This window comes from Chiloscyllium punctatum, chromosome 23, assembly GCF_047496795.1.
Source record: "Chiloscyllium punctatum isolate Juve2018m chromosome 23, sChiPun1.3, whole genome shotgun sequence".
Taxonomy (NCBI): domain Eukaryota; kingdom Metazoa; phylum Chordata; class Chondrichthyes; order Orectolobiformes; family Hemiscylliidae; genus Chiloscyllium; species Chiloscyllium punctatum.
Window position 1 is genome coordinate 52,696,391 of NC_092761.1, and position 24,363 is coordinate 52,720,753.

The window sequence follows — 24,363 nt, forward strand, 5'->3', positions numbered from 1 at the left end:
CTTGCTACAAAGACCCACATGTCCTTATGTATGTTTAGGGCTTAGCTGGATTCTTGATCAGTTGGGTTATATCAAGGGTTATAGGGAAAACACAAGAAAGTGGATATAAGGAATTTCAGATCAGCCATGATCCTGTTGAATGGTGGAGCAGGCTCAAGGCCTCCTCCTGTTCCTATTTCTTATGGTCTTACAGACACACACAACTTTAGGCGCAGGGTAATTGTCAGTTCATACACATGAGTCAAGAGAACTGAATTGTTAACCTCAGACCTCAGCAAAGTTTCACTGTTACCAAGCCAAGACTGGAAACCACCTGTACATTTCCAAGGTATTTGAATAATAATTATGTGATTCTGTACCTATTTCAATATTGTTCACAAGAATCCTGTTCCATTATCTATACAGTTTATAATTTATATAATTTCTCACTTTAAAAAATGTGGAGCTATTGGGCTATTTCTTAAATTGCTTTGACACTGATTAAGATACTACTGAACATGTGAATAGTTTTGTGCACATGGTTACAGGAAATACTGCAAATAATGTGAAGCAGTCATTGTGACAATGACATGCAGCAGAGAGGAACTCTCCCGACTCTTGTTATTCTTTCATAAAGAAACCTTCATTTAGATTGCCAATCTTTGTTTCAATGTTTGAGACAAGCAGTGTGTACCATAACAACTCACCAAAAAGGCCATATTCCCAATTCCTTTGTCTCCGCCGCATCTGCTCCCAGGAGGACCAGTTCCAATACCGTACAACCCAGATGGCCTCCTTCTTCAAAGACTGCAATTTCCCCCCAGACGATGCCTTCCACCGCATCTCCTCCACTTCCCACTCCTCCGCCCTTGAGCCCCGCCTCTTCAACCGCCACCAGGACAGAACCCCACTGGTCCTCACCTACCACCCCACCAAAACCTCCATATACAGCTTATCATCCGCCGTCATTTCCGCTACCTCCAAACGGACCCCACCACCAGGGGCATATTTCCCTCCCCTCCCCTATCAGCGTTCCGAAAAGACCACTCCCTCCGTGACTCCCTCTTCAGGTCCACAGCCCCTACCAATCCAACCTCCACTCCTGGCACCTTGCCTTGCAACCGCAAGAAATGCAAAACTTGCGCCCACACCTCCCCCCTTACTTCCCTCCAAGGCCCCAAGGGATACTTCCATATCTGCCACAAATTCACCTGCACCTCCACACACATCATTTATTGCATCCGCTGCACCCGATGTGGCCTCCTCTATATTGGGGAGACAGGCCGCCTACTTGCGGAACGTTTCAGAGAGCACCTCTGGGACACCCAGACCAACCAACCCAACCACCCCGTGGCTCAACACTTCAACTCCCCCTCCCACTCCACCAAGGTCATGCAGGTCCTTGGACTCCTCCATCACCAGACCATAGCAACACGATGGCTGGAGGAAGAGCGCCTCATCTTCTGCCTAGGAACCCACCAACCACAAGGGATGAACTCAGATTTCTCCAGTTTCCTCATTTCCCCTCCCCCCACCTTGTCTCAGTCAAATCCCTCGAACTCAGCACCACCTTCCTAACCTGCAATCTTCTTCCTGACCTCTCCGCCCCCACCCCACTCCGGCGTATCACCCTCACCTTGACCTCCTTCCACCTATCGCATTTCCAACGCCCCTTCCCCCAAGTCCCTCCTCCCTACCTTTTATCTTAGCCTGGTGGACACACTTACCTCATTCCTGAAGAAGGGCTTATGCCCAAAACGTCGATTCTCCTGCTCCTTGGATGCTGCCTGATCTGCTGCGCTTTTCCAGCAATACATTTTCAGCTCTGATCTCCAGCATCTGCAGTCCTCACTTTCTCCAGTCGCAGGTAACTGTCTATTATTCGTGGATATTCAGACTTACAATGAAAATTACTGGGAGCAGCAAGCCGTACATAAAGGATTCTTACATAAGAGTCATGTGAGAGTGTAATACAGCAAAGGCAGAAATTTACAGACATCTCTATGATGGTATGAGTACAACAGCTAGCTAGGGCTATAGGCACAAGGGGGCAGTGTGACGCAGCACAGGTAGTGGCAAAATAGCCAAAAGGACAGTGCAAACCTTCAGACTAATAGAGCTGTGAACAGTCTCAGCCAGCACCCTCAACAATACAAATACATTGGAGAGTTGAGAAATAGTAACAGTGTTGTCACTAAATGTATACAGGGCCAACGACAATCAGTAACACAGGAGACAGTGTATTCCTGTACAGATTGACATGACATTTGTAAAATGGTCACAGCACCGCAGTGTGATCAGCATTGTAAGGTAGACTTCCAAGATAGGCATCTGGGAATACAGAGAGACATGTGCTGGAGTTCCAGGGACCGTACTAAAGCTCAGATAGACAAAACTACAGAAAAACTCTGCTATGGTACATCATCATTCAGTATGCATAGATATGCCTATGGAGAAATAACCAACAGGAAGAATACATCCATTATCAAAGTAACCAGAGTGATCCAACAAAATCGAACCAGTGGGTATGATGGCCTCTGATCCAGAAGCAGTACAATAAGGAATATTTATTTCTTTAAAAGGTCTGCAGAGCCTGCAGATGTCCTTAAGAATGTTTGAAAAGGTTCTTTAGGAATTTGCAACATTGTAAAGGGATCAATTGTAATTTCTTGCGTAATAAAATCTGCTCCATGTGTATAGAACAGCACAAAGTGAAAGGAAGTTAAAACTAGAAGTCATGTGACTGACAGGTATGAAGGTGAGCTAAAAGCAGTGGAACTGAGGGTGAATTCATAGATGCAGATAAAAAGAGAAAGCAGGGGCAGAAGGAGGAATACATCAAAGTCTTGTGAGAAGAAAAAGTAAATCACTCACACAAACAGATGAGTTTCTCTTTCTGGCAGGGATGATTGCAGAGCATTTAGAGGCAATGTGGCTAAAATTAAGTCTAAAACCTGGAGATCTGCACAGAAAGCTCATTAATCTAAATGAGCAGGGGGCTTTGCTAGAAATAGCAAAATAATGAACTGTGGTTGGTCAGTTGAAAAGGATCTCTGCAAAACTACTCCATCAGGACTGTCATACCCCAAGGGCCATAAGACAGAGAATTTATAGCAAAAGATCATAGTGTCATGAAACTGAAATGATATATTAAATGATATATTAATGAAGAAGCAGCATTCCAAAAGCTAGTGCTTCCAAATAAACAGTTGGACTATAACTTGGTGTTGTGGGATTTTTAACCTTGTCCACCCCAGTCCAACACTGGCACCTCCACATCATACTCCAAGGAAGAGAGGGCTGATGGTACTGTGCCTTGCTCCTGATGATAATCATAAATATCACCATCAAAAGTGAAATCTGTTGTTGGTTAGAACTCCTGGCCTACAATTTTTGAAAAAGGACCAGCACGTTGTGGAACTGTGGAGCTAAGTAATTTATGTGGGTGTTTATAACAGTGTAAAATATTATTGTTGTTACAACCATTTAAGTAAGATTTACCAATTATGTGTCATTTGCTTGTCAATTCATATGCATTGTTTCAAGTTCATGTTAAAGTATATGCTACAGTAGGTGGAATCTTGATGGCAATTTCTTCATTTTGGGTCAGTTAGTTGCGTTTGGTTTCTCCAAAGGCATCGTAACCTGAGAAACAATTGCTGCAACATTGGATTCTGTGGTGCTATTATTGTCAAGTCTACAACAGTACGGCTGAATCACAAATAATATCTACTTCTGGCCACTTCTGTTGTAGCTCATGTTGATCACTATGTTTGGAAAAGGCTCCATGTCTGCAGGAGGTATGGGGAAGGGCAAATCATTAGTGCCAAACACTCATTTTTGAGCCTGAGCTGCCATTTGGCAATTGAAGCTCCTATACTGTATTTTAAATAATTCATCACCAGATCACCCAATTAAACAACTAAATAACAAACACTGCCCACCAATGGCAGTACAAAAACAACAAGAGGAGAAGAAAACATATATAAAGAGGAAAGGGTTCATTCAAAATGGAATTTGGAAGGGAGATAATGAACTCCTGCCCCCATGGTGTCCACCTCTCTCTGAATGCTTCATTGAAGGCCCTATCAACATCCTTTCAATCATTCATAGCTGAATATGTGCTCAGCTATACTGGGGAGTCCTCCTGTGTTCTTTATAACTGCACAAAGCATTAAGTTGGTAAATTCCCACTAGCTTGGAATTCCCATATTGGAAAGGATGGGCTGTAAGTTCTGCCAATGCCCTTAGCATTTCGTTGTTAATGTCTATCGGTCTTTTCCTGTAGACAACCCCATTGAAGTTCACATCTGAATTCCCTGCAGCAGAGCCCATCTGTTAACTTATCCTTTTCACACATGATATCCTATCCCACTAGCCTGGATGCCAACCACTCATGCCACAAGGTTACCACATGATGATTCTGATTTTGTTCTAACCTCAAAGGTACACTCAGTGCCAGTATCTGAGCTGTTTGTGAGTAACTCACCTACTGACTTCCAAAGCCTTGTCTAAGGCAAAGTCAGGAATGTTTCCTGAAAGAGTTACTTCTCTGAAAGAGTTCTCCTCTACATGCCATCCTGACGTGAAACTCTACTGCCTACTCCTCTCCACGACAGAGCTAAATATACTTCTGGATCCCTTTGGGCCGAGATGAGGATTAGTTGCCTGCTAGGCTACACTGATTGAAGAGAGAACCATTTAGGCTGCAGTGGATGTTCAAGCTGTCACAGAATTATATAGTCCCTTCAGCTCACCATGTCGATACCAACCAACAACCATCAAACTACACTCATTCTATTTACCTCCACTTGGTCTATAGCCCCCTAAGCACTGGCATTTTAGGTGTTCATCCGGATGCTTCTTAAATGTTGCAAGAGTACCTACTTCCACCACCCCCTCAGGCAGCATGTTCCACATTTCTACACTTATTTCTTCGGATCTCTTCTAATCCACTTACTTCTACCCTTAAACTTACCTCCTTTGGTCTTAGTCACATCTGACATGGAGAAAAGATTCTCACGGTTTACTCTGTCTGTGCTTCTCATAATTGTGTAAACCCCAATCAGATCCCCCCTCAGCCTCCTCTGGTCCAGAGAAAATAAACCCAGCCTATCCACTTTCTCTTCATAACTGAGACGTTTCATCCCAGACAACATCCTGGTGAATCTCCTCTGCACTATCTCCAATGCAATCATACCCTTCCAACAGTATTCCATCTGTGGCCTAACTAATGTTTTATAAAGTTGTAACAAGACTTCCTTGCTCCTATATTCTATGCCCTAGCTAATGAAAGCAAACATTCCATATGCCTTCTTCACCATCCTGACTATTTGTGCTGTCTACCTTCAGGAATCTATGGACTTGTAGACCAAGGTAGTTGTGTTCCTTAGTACTCCCTAGGAGATGACCATTCATTGTGTGCATCCTTCCCTTCTTTGACCTCCCAAAATGCAACAACTCATGCTTATCAGCCTGTGATACATTTCACGGGGTCCTGAGAAATTATGCATCTTTATGGCTGTTAAAACATCTAATACACCCTCTTTATTAAATGTGACTGTATATTTGATGTTCTTTATAACATGTTCCAGAATCTCACTATCCCAACCACAGTGGTCTTTCTTCTCTGTGAACACAGATGGGAAGTAATCATTTAAGACCTCACACATGTCCTCTGGTGCCATCTACAAATTGCCCTTTTGGTCTCTAACATGCCCCAGTCTTTCCCTGATAATATTCTTATACTGAATATACTTCTAAAGAGGCTTGGAGTTTTCAAAAATCCTATCTGCCAAAGTTACTTTGTGGCCCCTCGTTGCCCTCGTCATTTCTTTTCAAGCAACCATCTACATGTTTTATACTTTGAAGGCCTCCCAATTTAAACACGCTGTACCTCACACTTCCTTTTCTTTATCAAACTCCTGATATCCCTTGGCACCCAGGGTTCACTGAACTTGCTGCCCTTGCCCTTCACTCTTAGAGGAACACACAGGCTTGAATTCTCACTGGAACGCTTTCAAAAGACTTCCACTTTTCACATTAAAAAATGAAAATTACAAAGAACTGTGGGTGCCATAAATCAGAAACAAAAACAGAAATTGCTGGAAAAAGCTCAGTAGGTCTAGCAGCATTTGATGTCACCAAACCTGAAACATTAACCCTGATTTCTCTCCACAGATACTGCCAGACCTGCTGAGCTTTTCCAACAATTTCTGCTTTTGTTTCCCATTTTCCAAATGTAGACCTCCCTGCAAATAGCTGCTTGACCTATCTCTATCTTTAAAATATTCACTGAGCACCCCAGCCCCTCCCGCTCAGCACTTTCTGAGGCAGATCTTCTTTGAGGACTGGAGTCAAAGGTGATGCTGCTTCACATTCAGCTGATTAACTTTGTTCAATTTAAATGCTGATTGTAGGGCTGGCCTGTTGACTAAGGAAAGAGAAAGGCAGGTTTGCTTCACTCTTCATGCTGCCTCGAACACATTGCTGTTTTCCATTTACTTCCTCCTTCAGCAGGATTTTTAACAGGAGAAGCCTCCATAAACACTGTTGTTTGAAACTTGAAGATGTGTTTGTGACTGATCAGTGCCTCATTCTGGCCATTTGAAGTAAACATTACCTTCTTGAATCAAAAACAAACCACTAGCTTTGTGGATATTATCAGAAATTTTTATTCATACATTAACTGGGCAATGGGAGCCAAAATAGCAGAATGTCACACATTCCTTCATACCTCTGCCCCCCATGTGTATACAGGCTGGTGATTGGAAGTGCAGAAGAGGTAGCCCCTCTCATGCAGAGTGGACATTTCAACAGAAGCAAAAAGGGAGGTTATCGTAACATGTGCCATGGGGGAACATAGTGATGACAACTCTGGGCTACAGCTCTTAGGACATGGGTTCAAATTGCACTGCAGATGGTGAAAATGAAATATAAATATAAACTTTTCAATTGAAAGTTAATCTTAATAATAGTGACCATGAAACTACCATCAGCTGTCATAAAACCCCATTGTGATTCTGTGCCCCTTGGAGAAAGATATCTGCTATCATTCCCTGGTCTGTCTGACATGTGTCTTCAGATCCACAGCAATGCAGTTGACTCTTAACTTTAATTATGAAGCAAGCTGTTCAGTTCAAGGGCACTGAGGGATGGGCAACAAATGCTAGACAAGCTAGTGACATGGAAACAGACCCTTCAGTCCAACTCACCCATGCTGTCCAAGTTTATCAAACTAAACTAGTCTCATTTGCTTGTACTTGGCCCATATCCCTCTAAACCTTCCCTACTCATGCATCTATCCAAATGTCTTTTAAATTTTGTAACTGTAACTGCAGCTATCACTTCTTCTGATAGCTCATTCCATATACACACAACCCTCAGGTCCCTTTTAAATCCTTCTCCTCACTTTAAAAATATCCCACTGGTTTTGAATTCACTCACCCTAGGGAAAATACATTTGTTATTTGCCTTATCTGTGTCCCTCATGATTTAATAAACCATTATAAGTTCACCTTTCAACCCTCCAGTAAAAAGTCTCAGTCCACAAAGGAATCAAAAAGACAGGATGCACCCAAAATTACAGATCTGTACATTTTATCACAAACACAGCAATGCAGTTGAAACCATCTCTGAAACCACCAACATTCAAAAACTACCTGATACAGCAAATAATCAGTAAGTCAAAGCTCTATAAAACTTTGGTTAGACCGCACTTGGAATACTGCATCCAGTTCTGGTTGCCATATTATAGGAAAGTTGTGGATGCTTTGGAGAGGGTTCAGAGGAGGTTTACCAGGATGCTGCCTGGACTGGAGGGCTTATTTTATGAGGAAAGGTTGACTGAGCTCGGACTTTTTTCATTGGAGAAAAGGAGGAGAAGAGGAGACCTAATTGAGGTATACAAGATAATGAGAGGCATAGATAGAGTCGATAGCCAGAGACTATTTCCCAGGGCAGAAACGACTAACACGAGGGGTCATAGTTTTAAGCTGGTTGGAGGAAAGTATAGAGGGGATGTCAGAGGTGGGTTCTTTACACAGAGAGTTGAGAGAGCATGGAATGCGTTGCCAACAGCAGTTGTGGAGGCAGGGACATTTAAGAGACTCCTGGACATGCATATAGTCACAGAAATTTGAGGGTGCATACATGAGGATCAGTGGTCGACACAACATCGTGGGCTGAAGGGCCTGTTCTGTGCTGTAGTGTTCTATGTTCTATGTTCAGACAAACAGGTTCCACTGATCAGTCACTTGACAAAGTTATCAATCATTTGAACAAGATAATCTTCAACTTCCTGACCAGAAATAATTAAAACACAATCGACATGTCCTATTGCATAATATACTCAACCAATCTGATTGCAACCATCCTTCACAACCTACTTTAACCCTACAACCACAGACCCAGACTGCTGCACATCCATTACTGATTCGGTAAAGGTAGCAGAACCTTCAGATTACCCAGCCGAGCTGGGAATATGTGTTGCAGACGTTTTGTCCCCTGTCTAGGTGACATCTTCAGTGCTTGGGAGCCTCCTGTGAAGTGCTTCTGTGATGTTTCCTCCGGCATTTATAGTGATTTGTATCTGCCGCTTCCGGTTGTCAGTTCCAGCTGTCCGCTGCAGTGGCCGGTATATTGGGTCCAGATCGACGTGCTTATTGATTGAATCTGTGGATGAGTGCCATGCCTCTGGGAATTCCCTGGCTGTTCTCTGTTTGGCTTGTCCTATAATAGTAGTGTTATCCCAGTCGAATTCATGTTGCTTGTCATCTGCATGTGTGGCTACTAAGGATAGCTGGTCGTGTCGTTTCGTGGCTAGTTGGTGTTCATGGATGCGGATCGTTAGCTGTCTTCCTGTTTGTACACTACTACTAGTGTACAAAATCCCATGCAAGGACTGCACAAAACACTACATAGGACAAACAGGAAGACAGCTAACGATCCGCTGGAACAGAATCACAACAACGAGCACCCGAGCTACAAATCTTCTCCCAAACTTTGAATGTGGGACTCTCTCTCTCTCTCTCCTTGCTACCTCTCTCTCCACCTGCAAAGGCTTTTGTAAAATAATTCTGGACATGATAAAGTCACTTCCTGAACTCCTTGGCCATTGCTTGTCTTCCAGTTTCCTCCTGTGAGGTATAGTTGCAACATGTCTTGCTTCAAAAAACATTAACCCAATTCCTTTAGATCATGAACTGGAAGCTACAATGAGTGTATCCAAAATTAACAATGAGGAATAATTGATGGACTGTAAGAGGGAAAGGATTGAGGGGAGGACAGGTCAAGCTCAGCTGTGGTAAAATCATTTGATTTATTCTTTCACTAACACAGTAACACGACATGGAAACATACATGTGAGGGAGTGAAGAGGTACAGGGAGTCCCATTATAAAGAAACCTTTGTATATGTAGCCAGCATTAAACGATTTATTTCAACCAGAGTTGTAAAACTCAGCTTGATAGTCACAAAATCTTGGCGATGCCCAAAGTGTATTACAAAACCTCCTTCCCTAATTCCTTCGTGGTAATCTTCCTGCTCAGGGAGACAACCGCATTATGTAATATTTCAATGATCTTAACAAGAGACAAGAAAACATTAACTTCAGACAGGGATCAGGTTGATGTAGTTCCTGATAAAGAAATGCTAATGGTGGTTAATGTATTGTCAGTGTGTAGGTTGCAAACAAAATGAATTAAATTGCTTGTCATCCTTATGAAAGCTCACCACATGAAAGGTTTACCATTTTTCTCATCACAGATGCTGCCAGACCTGTTGAAAATTTCCTTCATTTTCTCCTTTTCATTTCAGATTTCCAGCAGCTGCAATATTTGTTTCTCCTGCTCCTCAGCTTTTCAAGATTATGTTAATTTTACCGACAGAAGGTGAGACCTGATATGTCAGGATTTATTCAAATAAACTGCTCATTCCAACCATGTGGACAAATAGTTCCATGGTAAGCACTGAGGAAACAGGACCCAGCCAGTGAGAATGGTGCCTGATCTTGTTGTCCTCCAGCAGCCACTCAGAATCGTGTCCTCTCCCAATGCCAACCTGCTCTTGCCCCGATGTCAGTGAGATTTCCCAATTACACAGGGTCACATGATGTTTCATTGTAACTGCACTCCGGACTCTCCTCCTGTCAGGAATGTCAACTGCTTGCTCTTCCAGAACCATCCTGCAACAATGTTGTTGGATTTATATCTCTAGATTAGATTAGATTACTTACAGTGTGGAAACAGGCCCTTCGGCCCAACAAGTCCACACCGCCCCGCCGAAGCGTAACCCACCCATACCCCTACATCTACATCTACCCCTTACCTAACACTACGGGCAATTTAGCATGGCCAATTCACCTGACCTGCACATTTTTGGACTGTGGGAGGAAACCGGAGCACCCGGAGGAAACCCACGCAGACACGGGGAGAACGTGCAAACTCCACACAGTCAGTCGCCTGAGGCGGGAATTGAACCCGGATCTCCGGCGCTGTGAGGCAGCAGTGCTAACCACTGTGCCACCATGCTGCCCACCGCCCATCTCTAGTGCAAGGCAATGTCTTAAATGCCTCCCTAGTCTCTTCCATACTTACACCCAATGACAAATAAGGGGCTCATGGACCATCTCTACCACCTGCCTCTAACACTCCCCTCTCTTCACCTTAGTGTTGAACCTAGCTTTCTGCCCCGTCTCAGCTCTGAATTTACATATTCATCTCATTTCTCTTCTACTCTCCCATGCTCTTTCCAGCCTCATTCTCTCTCAGCATTGTTTTGTGATGAGACTCCCCGCCTGCTCCTTGACTCCTATGTCCATTTAACTACTGATAATTCAACACACCCCTCTCCTCCCCCACTGACCCTCACCACCCCCACAGCCTAAAACTTAATCAATGTTGTGAATGGCCGTCCCTCTTCAGTCCTTGTCTCTCCATCAGTTCTGTCTGGATTATTAGTCAATAACAACGATTAATACCACCACCCTTAAAACTCACTGTCCTATCTCCAACTTCCTCTCTTTGAGCAGATGCTACTTCCCAGACTTGGGTTCAGACTTTTCCAGAACTTTACATCGGAATCCTCTTATCCAGTTTCCATCATTGCCCCAGGAGAAAACAGCTTATTCAAATCACAAATTATATCCAATGAAAGGTAAACTGTCCTTTCTGGACTGTCCTGGCTTTTCTGCAGCTTTTAACCAGGTTGACTACACCATCCCTCTCCCATCTCACTCTGTTGGGTAGACTTCCAAGTGGGTTATGCTGATCTCAACTCATTCTATATCCATCAAATGTAGCCAGAGAAGCACATACAATAACTTCGCTTCCTGCTGCTATATCATTATCTTTGATATCATCCTTTCTGAATGTAGGTTTGTTCGCTGAGGTGGAAGATTCATTTTCAGATGTTTCATCACCGTACTAGGTAACATCTTCAGTGAGCCTCCAGATGAAGCACTGGTCGTATAACCTGCTTTCTATTTATGCGTTTGAGTTTCCTTGGGCCAGTGATGTCAATTCCTGTGGTGATGTCACCTCCTGTTCTTTTTCTCGGGGGGTGGTAAATGGGATCCAAGTCAATGTATTTGTTGACAGAGTTCTGGCTGGAATACCATGCTTCTAGGAATTCTCGTGCATGTCTCTGTTTGTCTTGTCCTAGGATGGATGGATGTGTTGTCCCAGTCAAAGTGGTGTCCTTTCTTATCTGTATGTAAGTATACTAGTGAGAGTGGGTCATGTCATTTTGTGGCTAGTTGATGTTCATGAGTCCTGGTGACTAGTTTTCTGGCTGTTTGTCCAATTTAGTGTTTGTTACAGTTCTTGCAACAAGGATCTGCTGCCCTCCTCCTATTTCCCATCAACATGCTGCCCTTTAGCGACATTGCCATTCCACCATTACTGACAAGTGTCTTCAGCAGTCTGGGCCCTGAACCCTGAAATTCCCTCCCTAAGCCTCTGTCCCTCACTTTCCTTCTTGAAGAGGCTCATTTGCTTTCATATCTCCTTCACTGCTTTGGTGTAAAATTTGACAGTTTAATGTACCCGTGAGCCACCTTGCAAGGGAAGAAGTCTAAGAGGAGAGCTGATAGAATTTCCCCAAATCATGAAGAAGCTGGACATAACGGATAGGGAGAAACAGTTTTCACTTGTAAGAAGAATCAAGAAATACAGGATATAGATTTGATTTGATTTGAAATGCCAGTTGAGAGAAACCATTTTCACATGTGGTTCAGGTCTGAATTGAAGTGTAGTGGAGGTAGATTCAACTGAGGCATTCAAGAGGACATTGATGATTATTTTAGTAGAAACACATTTGTAAGCTTATGGGAAAAAGGTGGGAGAATGACATTAGATTTGAAGATCTGGTGCAGACACAATGGATTGAATGACCTACTTCCATGCTATAATTATGTGATTGTTTTCTCACATTAAAATGTGAAATTAATATAAGTTGTTGTTGTTTTTCCTCTGCTAACTACGATAATGACATTTCTACCTTGATTTCAAAGTCACTTTTATTCAAACCACTATTCATTCTCCTTTTTTGTAATAAATTTTGTTTTGCTGTTCTATTTGCATTTCCTTGTTCATGTTTTTAGAAAATTCACAATTTTTGATATATGTATATATGCACAGTGTACATAAAACAATTGCCTGATTATTAAGAGTCAGCTGCAGTTGGTGATGATTCAATGAGTATTTTATTGTTGCCATAGCTACTAATCCCATTCTCATTATAAACCTGTTGTTTTCAAAGGGAAATCCTCTCTCAAATTCACCGGAATGTTGTTGTTAATTAATCATCTGCAAATGCCATTATAAAATTCTTGGTGCTGCAGTTGTAGCATTTAAAATTAGTTTAAAAACAATCATAAATTTGTTTCCAGTCAACATTTAAAACATGAAATTGCTTGGGATAACACAACTAAATAAATAAATGTGTTTCTAACTATGGCTATCAGTGTTGTTTCTAGGTTCTACTCTCTGCCAATCAATCCAAGTTATTTACAGGGTTGGTCAGAACAAATCTCTGAATTCCACAAAACCACCATTATTTATAATAATCACACATTTCACTTTGAATGGTCACTAATAAAATCTTTATTGCTGTTGTCTTCTTCAAGGTGGGCAGTTGCCCAATTCCACGCGATTTAAATGAAGTTTAATTGCTGGATATAATGAGTTTAATTTCAGCATCATGATTGACAGCCAGTTAACTATTTGCAGAGGAGAAACTGGAATACACAAGGCAAACAGGAGGAACCGGATCTCATTTTCTGCTTACGCATTTTACAGCCTCTAGAACTCAACACTAAGTTCCACAACTTCAGTGAACAAGCATTGTCCTCCATTTAGATTTTTCCCATCTTTTGTTTGCATGCATTTTCTCTCAGCAACACTGACCTATTTTGGGCGGCAAAGTGGCTCAGTGGTTAGCACCGCTGCCTCTCAGTGCCAGGGACCTGGGTTCAATTCCTGCCTGTGTCTGCATAGGTTTTCCCCCCACAGTTCAAAGATGTGCAGGTCAGGTGAATTGGCCACACTAAATTGCCTGTAGTGTTAGGTAGATTAGTCAGGAGTAAATATAGGGGGTGGGTTTCTCTTTGGAGGGTCAGAGTGGACTTGTTGGGATGAAGGGCCTGTTTCCACACTGCAGGTAATCTAATCTAATCTATTTGCTTCTATTCACACCTACTATTAATACCTATTTTGCATCTGAATCACCACACTATGATGTGGTGTTGAACTGGGGTGGACTAAGTTAAAAATCATACAACACCAAGTTATAGTCCAACAGGTTTGCAATATTTGGAAGTACAAGCTTTCGGAGTGCAGCTCCTTCGTCAGCTAGCTAGCACTAGCTACTAGTTGGTATATAACCTAGTATTGTGTGATTTTTAACTTTCACCACACTATAACCATCATTGCTTCTTTGCCTTTTTCTCTGAGGATTCTCATCATCTGTTCTACTCGCCCTTCCTGCCCTCTGTCAACAGCATAAAAAAATCATTTTTCAACTCCTTTCAGTTAGAAGAAGAGTCATATCAGATTTGAAAAGTTTTTTTCACAGATGGTGTCAGGCTGGCTGAGTCTCCAGAACTTCCTGTTTTTCTTTCAGGAATGCTGGGTGGCACAGTGGTTAGCACTGCTGCCTCACAGCACCAGAGACCCAGGTTCAATTCCCACCTCAGGCAACTGACTGTGTGGAGTTTGCACGTTCTCCCCGTGTCTGCGTGGGTTTCCTCCGGGTGCTCCGGTTTCCTCCCACAGTCCAAAGATGTGCAGGTCAGGTGAATTGGCCATGCTAATTTGCCTGTAGTGTTAGGTAAGGGGTAAATGTAGGGGTATGGGTGGGTTGTGCTTCGGCGGGGCGGTGTGGACTTGTTGGGCCGAAGGGCCTGTTTCCACACTGTAATGTAATCTGTAAAAAATTGTAATATTCCTCTCCCAATATATTTATGCAGTGCCAAAAGCAGAAATTGCTGGTAAAGTTCAGCATGTTTGCAGATCTGCTGAGTTTTGCCAGTAATTTCTGTTTTTGTTCTGATTTACAGCATCCGCAGTTTGTTCGGTTTTTGTTTATGTTTATCCGTTGGGTGGAGTACTGAATTTTAAGGCCCAGAAGAGTGTGCCAGTCGTCTCTATTCTGCTGAGAGTCAGAACCCAGCTCTCCCAATTCCCTGAGCCTGTGAATGGACTTATACAGAGCCATGTGAGCCACCCAGTCAGCCTATTGTTGGTGAGGCCTCACACCAGTCAGGCCTTGCATTGGGAAACAGGGAAAGAAGTTGGAGTATGGCAAAAAGGAGGGGCCCAGGTTTTGGTGGAAGATTTAACCTTGGCATTACCTCAGAGGACTATGAGCTCAATAGTTTGGTTTGGCTGGTGACTGGTTTGGCGCAGACTGGGGAGGGATGATGGGTAACTACAATGTAAGATTGCTTGAGGTGTGGGATATTCAATTTCCATAAGGATCCCTCATGTCATTTTACTATCAAGTGTGTATCCTAACTGTGTCTTCGCAAATATGATATAGACTCATGTGGTGGGATCTTACCATAATATTTAAACATTTAAAAATGCACCACATTCCTATCATTATCTGGATTTTTAAATGGATGTGTTAGTGACGTTTTATATTCAGAGCTCCTTTTCCGAGTATTATCATCTCTGTCAGGTCACTCCTTAGTTTTTTGTATCGTATCTACAGGAAAAGATCCTGACCTGTTCAATCCTTCATGATAGGACAGCCCTGCAATCTTGGCAAATACTTATGGCATTTTATCCAATGTTTCTATATACTTCATTTTAAAAAATTATTTCATAGGATGTGCGCTTTGCTGGCTAAATGAGTATTTGTTGCCTATACCCTTCAAGGGGAGGCAGTGGCCCAGTGGCATTATCACTGGAATAAAGAGTTTAATGATGACCATGAATCCATTGTCAGGAAAACTGGCATTCTTACCTGGTCTGGTCTACATGTGACTCCAGATCTATAGCAATGTCGTTGACTCTTGACTGCCCTTTTGAGCAATAAATGCGGGCCTAGCCAGTGATACCCTCATCCTGTGGAACCAAAATTGTTGATGCATTTTACATAATGCCTCAATTTTTCAATTCTCTCACTCTGGAATTAAACAGAGGGCTTGTTTGTTTTTTTTTAAGGCTTTATTGTTACTTTCAGTGGTGCATATTTCTGAATCCCATCAATGCAATCTCTATCATGGATAATGCTCTCCCCTCTACCCACTTAGACACTCATTTTTCAAACAACATGTGGTCTCTGCTGCCTTTCCTTGTAGTTGTTTTGGGGGTCCATGCAACATATACTACTGAGTCAGGGTTGTATTAATTCAGTTTTCTGGAAGTTTATTAACAGCGAACTATGTACATTAATATGGCATCTCAAACTTACCATATACAGGCTATATTATATGTTTATTCAGATTATTGCTATGTTACATACATTGTCACCTGCCTGACTGCTAGCACAGTAACTGACCAAATAAACAGAGAATAAGATGGTGACCTATTAAACCACATGCTGAACGTCACAATGTCCTCTATCTGAATGTGTCACCTTGTAATTTGTTATGTCGAAGTTATTACAGGCAGTTTATCAAGTTTCTTAACGTGTTCCTATATTTTTCCTCAAAATTCCTCAGTATTAACTATATCTTTCAATTTGCTGTCATTCAAATTGACTTCCCCCTCCTAAACCCAAGTCATTTAAGTAAATAATAACTGGCAGTGGTCTCAACCCTGATTCAGATGTTGTGATATTTTCCAACTTTGAATAACAACCCTTAACCCCTGTACTTCATTCTGATTTGAAACCAGCTTATCTTTTCCTTCCTGTAATTTCTCCATTAATTCCACAACTCTTTGGGTTATTGTTTGCTATTGAAAGCCTTTTGATTCTCTCATCATCTTACATTCATATTATCTGACTCTACACTTCCCATTAATTCTTCACAAATTCAACATTAGTCATGTGTAACATTCACTTTAGAAATCCATGTGACCACCTTTCATTATATTTTCGTTCCTGGATATTTCCCAATCACATCAGGGATGTATCTGGATGGGATGCTCTTCGGAGGGTTTGTATGGACTTATTGGGTTGAATGGCCTGCTTCCACACTGTAGGGGTTCAACGATTCTATGATGGTACACATTGCTGCTACTGAGTGTCGATGATGGAGAAAGTGATTGCTTGTGGTGGTGAATAGGCTGTTAATCAAACAGGTTGCTTTGTCCTGGATGGCATTGAACTTCTACAGTGTTGTTGGATTTGCACTCTTCCAATAGGCTTAAGGGAGATAGGGTTACTCACTGTAGAATTCCTAGCCTCTAACCTGATCTTGTAGTTACAGCATTAATATGGCTGGTCTGGTTCAATTTAATATAATTATGGCAACCCCCAGGATGTTGATAGTGGAGGATTCATTGATGTAACTTCAGTCAATGTCAAGTGGTGATGATTAGAATATCTCTTGGAGCTGGTTATTGCCGGAAACTTGTGTGGTGTGAACATTACTTGCCATTTATCTGCCCAAGTCGCAATGTTGTCTGGGTCTTGCTGCATGTGGAGTGCAATAAAGCCAAAACAAATAGGGGGAATATCAAGGGAGGAAACTAAATCAAATTGGAGGCTGAGATGATGTGCTGCTGTCCCTGTGGTGCCCTCCATTAAGAATACAGCTATTTTTTAGACAAAGGAAAGCGGTGGAAAGGGTCACTGACAGTGCTATCAGGCAGTACTAATACAACAGGAATCACTGCCCTGGATTCCATTAGGGCTCTTCAGCTCTTGATGACAGGGCAAAACTCTTGGACAAAAGAGTTGAATGATACTTATAAAGTTCAACAACATCCAAGATAAAGCATCTCACTTGCTTGCCACCTGATCCAGTATCACAAATATTCACTTCCTCCATCACTGATGCTCAGTAGCAATAGTCTGCATGATCTACAAGATTCATTGCAGAAACTCAACAAAAATCCATTATAGCATGATCCAAACCGTTAGAACAAGTGCAGCAGATACGTTGGAACATGACCAGCTGCAATTTCCCATCCAAGCCGCTCACCAATCTGACTTGGAAATATATCACTGTTCCTTCAGTGTCATGGGGTTAAAATCCTGGAACTTCCTCCCTAACAGCCTATGGGTATTTCTACACCACATGAACAGCAGAGGTGAAAGAAGGCAGCTCACTCTCACCTTCTCAATGGCAATTTCAAACAGGTAACAAATATTGCCCTTTGCCAGTGACACTCAAAACCTATGAATAAAAAATAATTAGGAAGCAGAGAATGGATCAGAAAAGAAAAAGCCATTGGTCTTGAAAAAGTTTGGATTGTTATGAGGGTTGATTCATTGACATAGAGACTACACCAAAATAATACATAATATTTTATTCATATTCCCCTTATACACACAATCATTTCCCAGATCCCATTAAGTTAATGTCAATATTTACATACAGCTGCTGGAGTAGGCAGCAGTCTGCCTGTACACTGCATTCTGGGTTCTCCACTAAAAACTGCAGTCGTGTCCCACCTCACCAATGCAGAGTGAAGAATAAAAGAGTTTTTTTTGTTCAGCATTCACGATCTCAGGAAGGATGTGGTTCCTGCTCTTGTGCTGATTTGGCTTCTTTCTCTTCAGCCTCAATTTCCTCTGTTGTTGGGATGGAGTTTTTCTTAGGTCTTCCTTTGGGCTTTGTAGGAGCCTCGTGTCCTCCTTTCAGCACCTGTATTCAAGGAACGGTTTAAACACTGAGATCAACATCTGCACAATCTGCGAGGGATAGCTGCGATTGTGAGGAAAACCATATGACCTTAAATTAGGCACTGCCAGTCCAGATGTTCGATCATACTCTGAAATGGGCAGAACACATTGTACAAATTAAGCAGCAGGGTATACTCCTGTTGGTATTGACCCAGCAGCACGGTATACTCCTGTTGGTATTGACCCAGCAGCAGGGTATACTGTATTCCTGTTGGTATTGACCCAGCAGCAGGGTATACTGTATTCCTGTTGGTATTGACCCAGCAGCAGGGTATACTCCAGTTGGTATTGACCCAACAGCAGGGTATACTCCAGTTGGTATTGACCCAGCAGCAGGGTATACTCCTGTTGGTATTGACCCGACAGCAGGGTATACTGTATTCCTGTTGGTATTGACCCAGCAGCAGGGTATACTCCTGTTGGAATTGACCCAGGCAGCAGGGTATAATCCTGTTGGTATTGACCCAGCAGAAGGATATACTCCTGGTGCTATTGACCCAGCAGAGGGTATAATCCTGTTGGTATTGACACAGGCAGCAGGGCATACCCCTGTTGGTATTCGTAATTGTGCAATGGAACAACCAGATCTATCCACACAACTCACCAGCTGTAACCTGCAGAGGGGAGGGCCATCAGCTCTCAATGATGGCAGGTTTGGGGGGGAGTGTATTATGGTGCAGACACCATGCAAGCATCTTTGTTGAAGAAATGGTCACATGAAATTACAATATCCCCAGAGTTGCCTATCCAATGGAAAACATTATGCAGTGCATAGGAGGAGGGATTCCTCCAGGAATTGATTCTAAAACAGTTTTAAGAAATTGCAGAATCTATTCAAGATTTACTGAGCGCAGTACATGGTCAAAAAACCTTATGAGTTGATCAGAGATATCAAAGAAAGAAGATCACATTCATTACTCACATCTGGGAATGATCATTCAAGAAAAAAGTAACAGTTGCCTATGCAAATGTGAGTTGATTAAAGAAATCCAGCATGGATTTGTTAAGGGAAAATTATGTGAGCAAAGTAATAGGTCATGAAATAAGGGACAGTAATAAGATGGAGATTCGATTGACTCAGTGACAGAATCACAGAACTGCTACAGTGAAGAAGGAGGCCATTGGCCCTCTTAGCTTACACTGGCTCTCTGAATGACCAATTCCCTTTGTGTCATTTTCCCACATATTCTTCCTTTTCAGATAATAATTCAGCTCCATCTCGAAACCATCAATGCAGCTGGAGACATATATACCCTGGAGTTTCCAGGATCATTGTTAGGACGTTTGCACTTCTTCATATGACCTAGACATTAGTGTGCAGGGTGCAATTACAAAATGTGTGGATGTCTCAGTGTTTGGAAACAGTGTGAATTAAGACAAAGATGGTGCAGATTTTCAAGAGAACATCGATAAGCTGCTAGAAAAGGTGGAGTCAAAAAGTGTGGCATTAGAAAAGCACAGCAGGTCAGGCAGCATTGAGGAGCAGGAGAGTCGACGTTTCAGCCATGAGCTCCTCATCAGGTGGGAAGTGTGAAGTGAGCCATTTCAGTAGAAGAAAGTGAAGAGACAATATGAATTCTGACGTAGGTGCAGGAACAGAGGGAGGGGTTTCCGAGGGTGGTATATATGCACAAATAATTTAAGGTAAGGAACAGCTGAATATGAAGGGGGTCCTTATTGATGGGGGTTTTGAGTCCAAAATCATAGAATTCCAAAAGTGCAGAAAGAGGCCATTTGGCTTATTTGAGTCTGTATCAAACCTCCAAACAGCATTCCACTCTATCCCCACACTTAACATGGCTAATCCACCCTAACCAGCACATCTTTGGACTTTGGGAGGAAACCAGAGCACCTGGCAGAAACAGGGAGAACATGCAAATGCCATATAGACAACCACCCAAGGCTGGAATCAAACCTGGGTCTCTAACACTGTGAGTCAACAATGCTAAATACCAAACTGAAACATAAAGATACATTGGTTAGGCCACTGTTGGAATATTGTTGACAATTCTGGTCGCCTTCCTATCGGAAAGATGTTGTGAAATTTGAAAGGGTTCGGAAAAGATTTACAAGGATGTTGCCAGGGTCGGAGGATTTGAGCTATAGGGAGAGGCTGAACAGGCTGGAGTTGTTTTCCCTGGAGCTTCAGAGGCTAAGGGGTGACCTTATAGAGGTTTATAAAATTATGAGGGACATGGATAGGTTAAATAGACAAAGTCTTTTCCCTGGGGTGGGGGAGTCCAGAACTCGGGTGAGAGGGGAAAGATATAAAAGGGACCTAAGGGGCAACTTTTACACGCAGAGGGTGGTACGTGTGTGGAATGTGCTGAGCTGCCAGAGGAAGTGGTGGAGGCTGGTATAATTGCAACATTTAAAAGGCATTTGGATGGGTATATGAATAGGAAGGGTTTGGAGGGATATGGACTGCATGCTGGGGTTGGGATATCTGGTCAGCATGAATGGGTTGGACCAAAGGGTCTATTTCCACACTGTACATCTCTATGACTCTGTACACACTTAATCTGCTGAAACCCAGCTTGAACCAGGGACCTTTAGATATTCAGTCTAATGCTTTCCCAACTGAGCTATTTCAGCTGACAATCACAGAGGGTACTATAAACCTGGGTAAAAGATTAATTTGGCCTCATCTGGAGGAGTTCATCCAGCTCTAGGTGCCGCACTTTCGGAAGGATGTGAAAATATCAGAGAGAGCGAGGAAAAGATTCATGAGATTGATTCCAGGGATGAAGGCATTCAGTGACATTGACAGTTTGGAGATGCTGGGACAGTTTTCCTCAGAGAAGAACAGAGATTTAAACAGAGGTGTTCAAATCACAAGGTATCCGGATGGAGTAAATTGGACGAATTGAGAACAAGAAGGCACGAAAAGAAGGTACTTAGCCAAAGCAGCACAAGGGAAATTATTTTATTTGAGTGGAGGGTTAGAGTCTGGTATGAACTATCTGAGATTGTGATGGAGGCAAATTCACTTCAAGATCCTTAAGAGGGAATTGGATTATTATTTGACAAGGAAGAATGTGCAGCATTCTGGAGAGAAGGGGTGTAAGGTGGGGGAGGTGGGTTGTGGGGGAAACTGATGTTGGGTGAACTACTGGTTTAGAGAGCCAGCACAGATTTTTTTGTTATTTGTTCTTGGATGTGGGCATCACTGGATCATTTGTTGCCCATCCCTAATTGCCCTGAAGAAGATGGTGGTGAACTGTGTTCTTGACCATTACAGTCCTTGGGTGTAAATAAAGCTACAATGTCCAATAGGAAGTGAGTTCCAAGATTTGATCCAGTGACAGTGAAGGAATGGTGATACATCTCCAAGTCAGAATGACGGTGATGTTCCCATGTATCTACTGCCCTTGTCGTTTGAGATTGTCATCAGTTTGGAAACTGCTGTCTGAAGAGCCTTGGTGAATTTTTACAGTGCACCTAGTAAATGGTCCATACTGCTGCTACTGAGCAGTGCAAATGAATTTTGAGTGTTGTTTGAGTTGCATGCACTCCTGACCTGAGCCTTCTTGGAGGTGGAGGAAGGCTCTGGGGAGTCAGGACGTGAGTTACTTCCCTTCCACAAAACCATGCTGACACAAAACCAATTGTCTTGACTTTTTCTAAGTGTTAACTACAGGTTTGAACTTTGAAGTCATTAATCAATCTTGTCTTATTTCACAATATTAAATCTAGCTTAAACATCTGATAGTTTCTTACAGCAACATGTTGTCGAGCTAATCTCAAAAGCATTCCATGAACTCCTCATCCAGACTGTTACTGCTAATTTGATTTTTTCAATTTATATGTGGATTTTAAGTCACCCATGTTATTGTTCTACCTTTCTGACAAGCTCCCATTATTTCTTTGTTTACACTCTACCCTAGTAGACTACTTCACAAAATATGGAGGCATAGGGTTGAGGGTGACTTAGCAGTTTGGATCAGAAATTGGCTAGCTGGTGGTTGATGGGAAATGTTCAGCCTGGAGTTCAGTTACTAGTGGTGCACCACAAGGATCTGTTTTGGATCCACTGCTGTTTGTCATTTTTATAAACAATCTGGATGAGGGCATAGAAGGAGGGGTTAGTAAATGTGCGGACAATACTAAGGTCAGTACAGTTGTGGATGGTGCCGAAGGATGTTATAGGTTAAAGAGGGACATAGATAAGCTGCAGAGCTGGGCTGAGAATTGGCAAACTGAGTTTAATATAGAAAAGTGTGAAGTGATTCACTTTGGAAGGAATAACAGGAATGCAGAGTATTGGGTGAATGGTAAGGTTCTCGGTAGTGTAGATGAGCAGAGAGATCTCGGTGCCCGTGTACAGAGATCGCTCAAAGTTGCCACCCAGGTTGATAGGGCTGTTAAGAAAGTATATGGTGTGTTAGCTTTTATTAGTAGAGGGATTGAGTTTTGGAGCCATGAGGCCATGCTGCAGCTGTACAAAACTCTGGTGTGCCCACACGGAAAGTATTGTGGGTAGTTCTGGTCACCGTATTATAGGAAGGATGTGGAAGCTTTGGAAAGGGTTCAAGAGGAGTTTTACGAGGATGTTGCCTGGTATGGAGGGAAGGTCTTATGAAGAAAGATTAAGGAACTTGAGGCAGTTTTTGTGAGAGAGAAGAAGGTTGAGAGGTAACTTAATTGAGTCATGTAAGACAATCAGGGTTAGATAGGGTGGGCAGTGAGAGCCTTTTTCCTCAGATGGTGATGGCTGACATGAGGGGACATAGCTTTAAACTGAGGGGTAATAGATATAGGGCAGATGTCAGAGGTAGTTTCTTTACCCAGAGAGTAGTAGGAGCATGGAATGCTCTGTCTGCAATAGTTGTAGACTCGCCAACTTTACGGGTATTTAAATGGTCATTGGATAGGCAAATGGACGAGAATGGAATAGTGTTGGTTAGATGGGCTTCGGACTGGTTTCACAGGGCAGTGCATCATCAACGGCTGAAGGGCCGGTACTGCATTGTAGTGTTCTATGTTCTATCATGTGGTTAATATTAGGCGGGGGGACTGCAAATCATTCCCATTAATTACTTTTTGTCTTTATCATTTCTCATCCCTTCATAAACCGTTTCCATAACCTAGTTTCCTGGACTTAGTACATCCATGTCAATTGTTCTCATATCATCATTAATTGACAAAGCCGCCCTCCTGCTTTCTTCCAGCTCCCCCCTTCCTTAAGGTCATGCTCCCTTTAATATTCAGGGATCAATCAATGGCATCTTGCACTTATTTATTTTTATTTGTGCTACCAGTTCATCTGTATCTTTTAAATTCTGCATGCACTCAAATTCAGAGCTTTTCACTTTGTTCTTTTATTACTTTAATCTCTCACCTTCTCTGTTGATTTTCTGTTAGATTTATACTGCTTCATGAAGTAAGTACTGGGACTAAAACAGTCAACTGAAATTGTGGGGTTTGAGTTCTGAGGCAGCAATAGCTGTTTGGAGTTTTAACAGAGTAATATTAACTGAACTCCCAATCTACATGCTCCTGCTCTCACTGTTGAAACAATTCTCAAGCCTCAAAATAAGGTCACAGTGTCTAGGAGTCAGAGAATCCTATAGCAAAGAGACAGGGCCTTTGGCCCAAACTGGTCCATGCCGACCAAAGTATCCATCCATGCGAACCCCATTTCCTTGTACTTGGCCTATATCCTTCTAGTCCTTTCCTATCCATGTGCTTGTTCAAATGCCTTTTAAATGTTGTTAATGTACCCGCCTCAACCACTTCCACTGGCTGCTCATTCAATATGTGTACCACCATCTGTGTAAAAGGTTGCTCCTCAGGTTCCCTTTTATTCTTTTCCCTCTAACTTTAAATTAATGTTCTCTAGTCATTGGTCACCCAACCCTGGGAAAAGGTCTGAGTGCATTCACCCTATCCATGCCTCTCAGGATCTTACACACCTCTATGAGGTCCTAGCTTGTCCAGCCCCTCCCTGTAACTCAGACCATTGAGTCCAGGCAACATCCTTGTAAATTTTTTCACACTCTTTCCAGTTTAATAACATCCTACTTACAAGAAGGTGACCAAAACTGAACACAATATTCCAAGTGCAGCCTCAACTTCCATACT

At 42.4% G+C, this 24,363-nt stretch overlaps 1 protein-coding gene and 1 non-coding gene across 2 annotated transcripts in view; both read right to left on the reverse strand.

Moving 5' to 3' along the window:
* Positions 1–15,940: 15,940 nt before the first annotated feature.
* The window catches only part of barx2 (BARX homeobox 2), a 56,097-nt gene continuing 47,674 nt past the window's right edge, over positions 15,941–24,363 (reverse strand). The window contains exon 4 of the mRNA XM_072592918.1: positions 15,941–18,241. Within this exon, the coding sequence (XP_072449019.1) occupies positions 18,104–18,241 (138 nt within the window). The 3' untranslated portion in view covers positions 15,941–18,103. The remainder of the gene's footprint in view (positions 18,242–24,363) is intronic.
* trnaf-gaa (transfer RNA phenylalanine (anticodon GAA)) lies at positions 20,803–20,874 on the reverse strand. Its single transcript has one exon. It is a non-coding gene; the product is annotated as a tRNA-Phe (tRNA).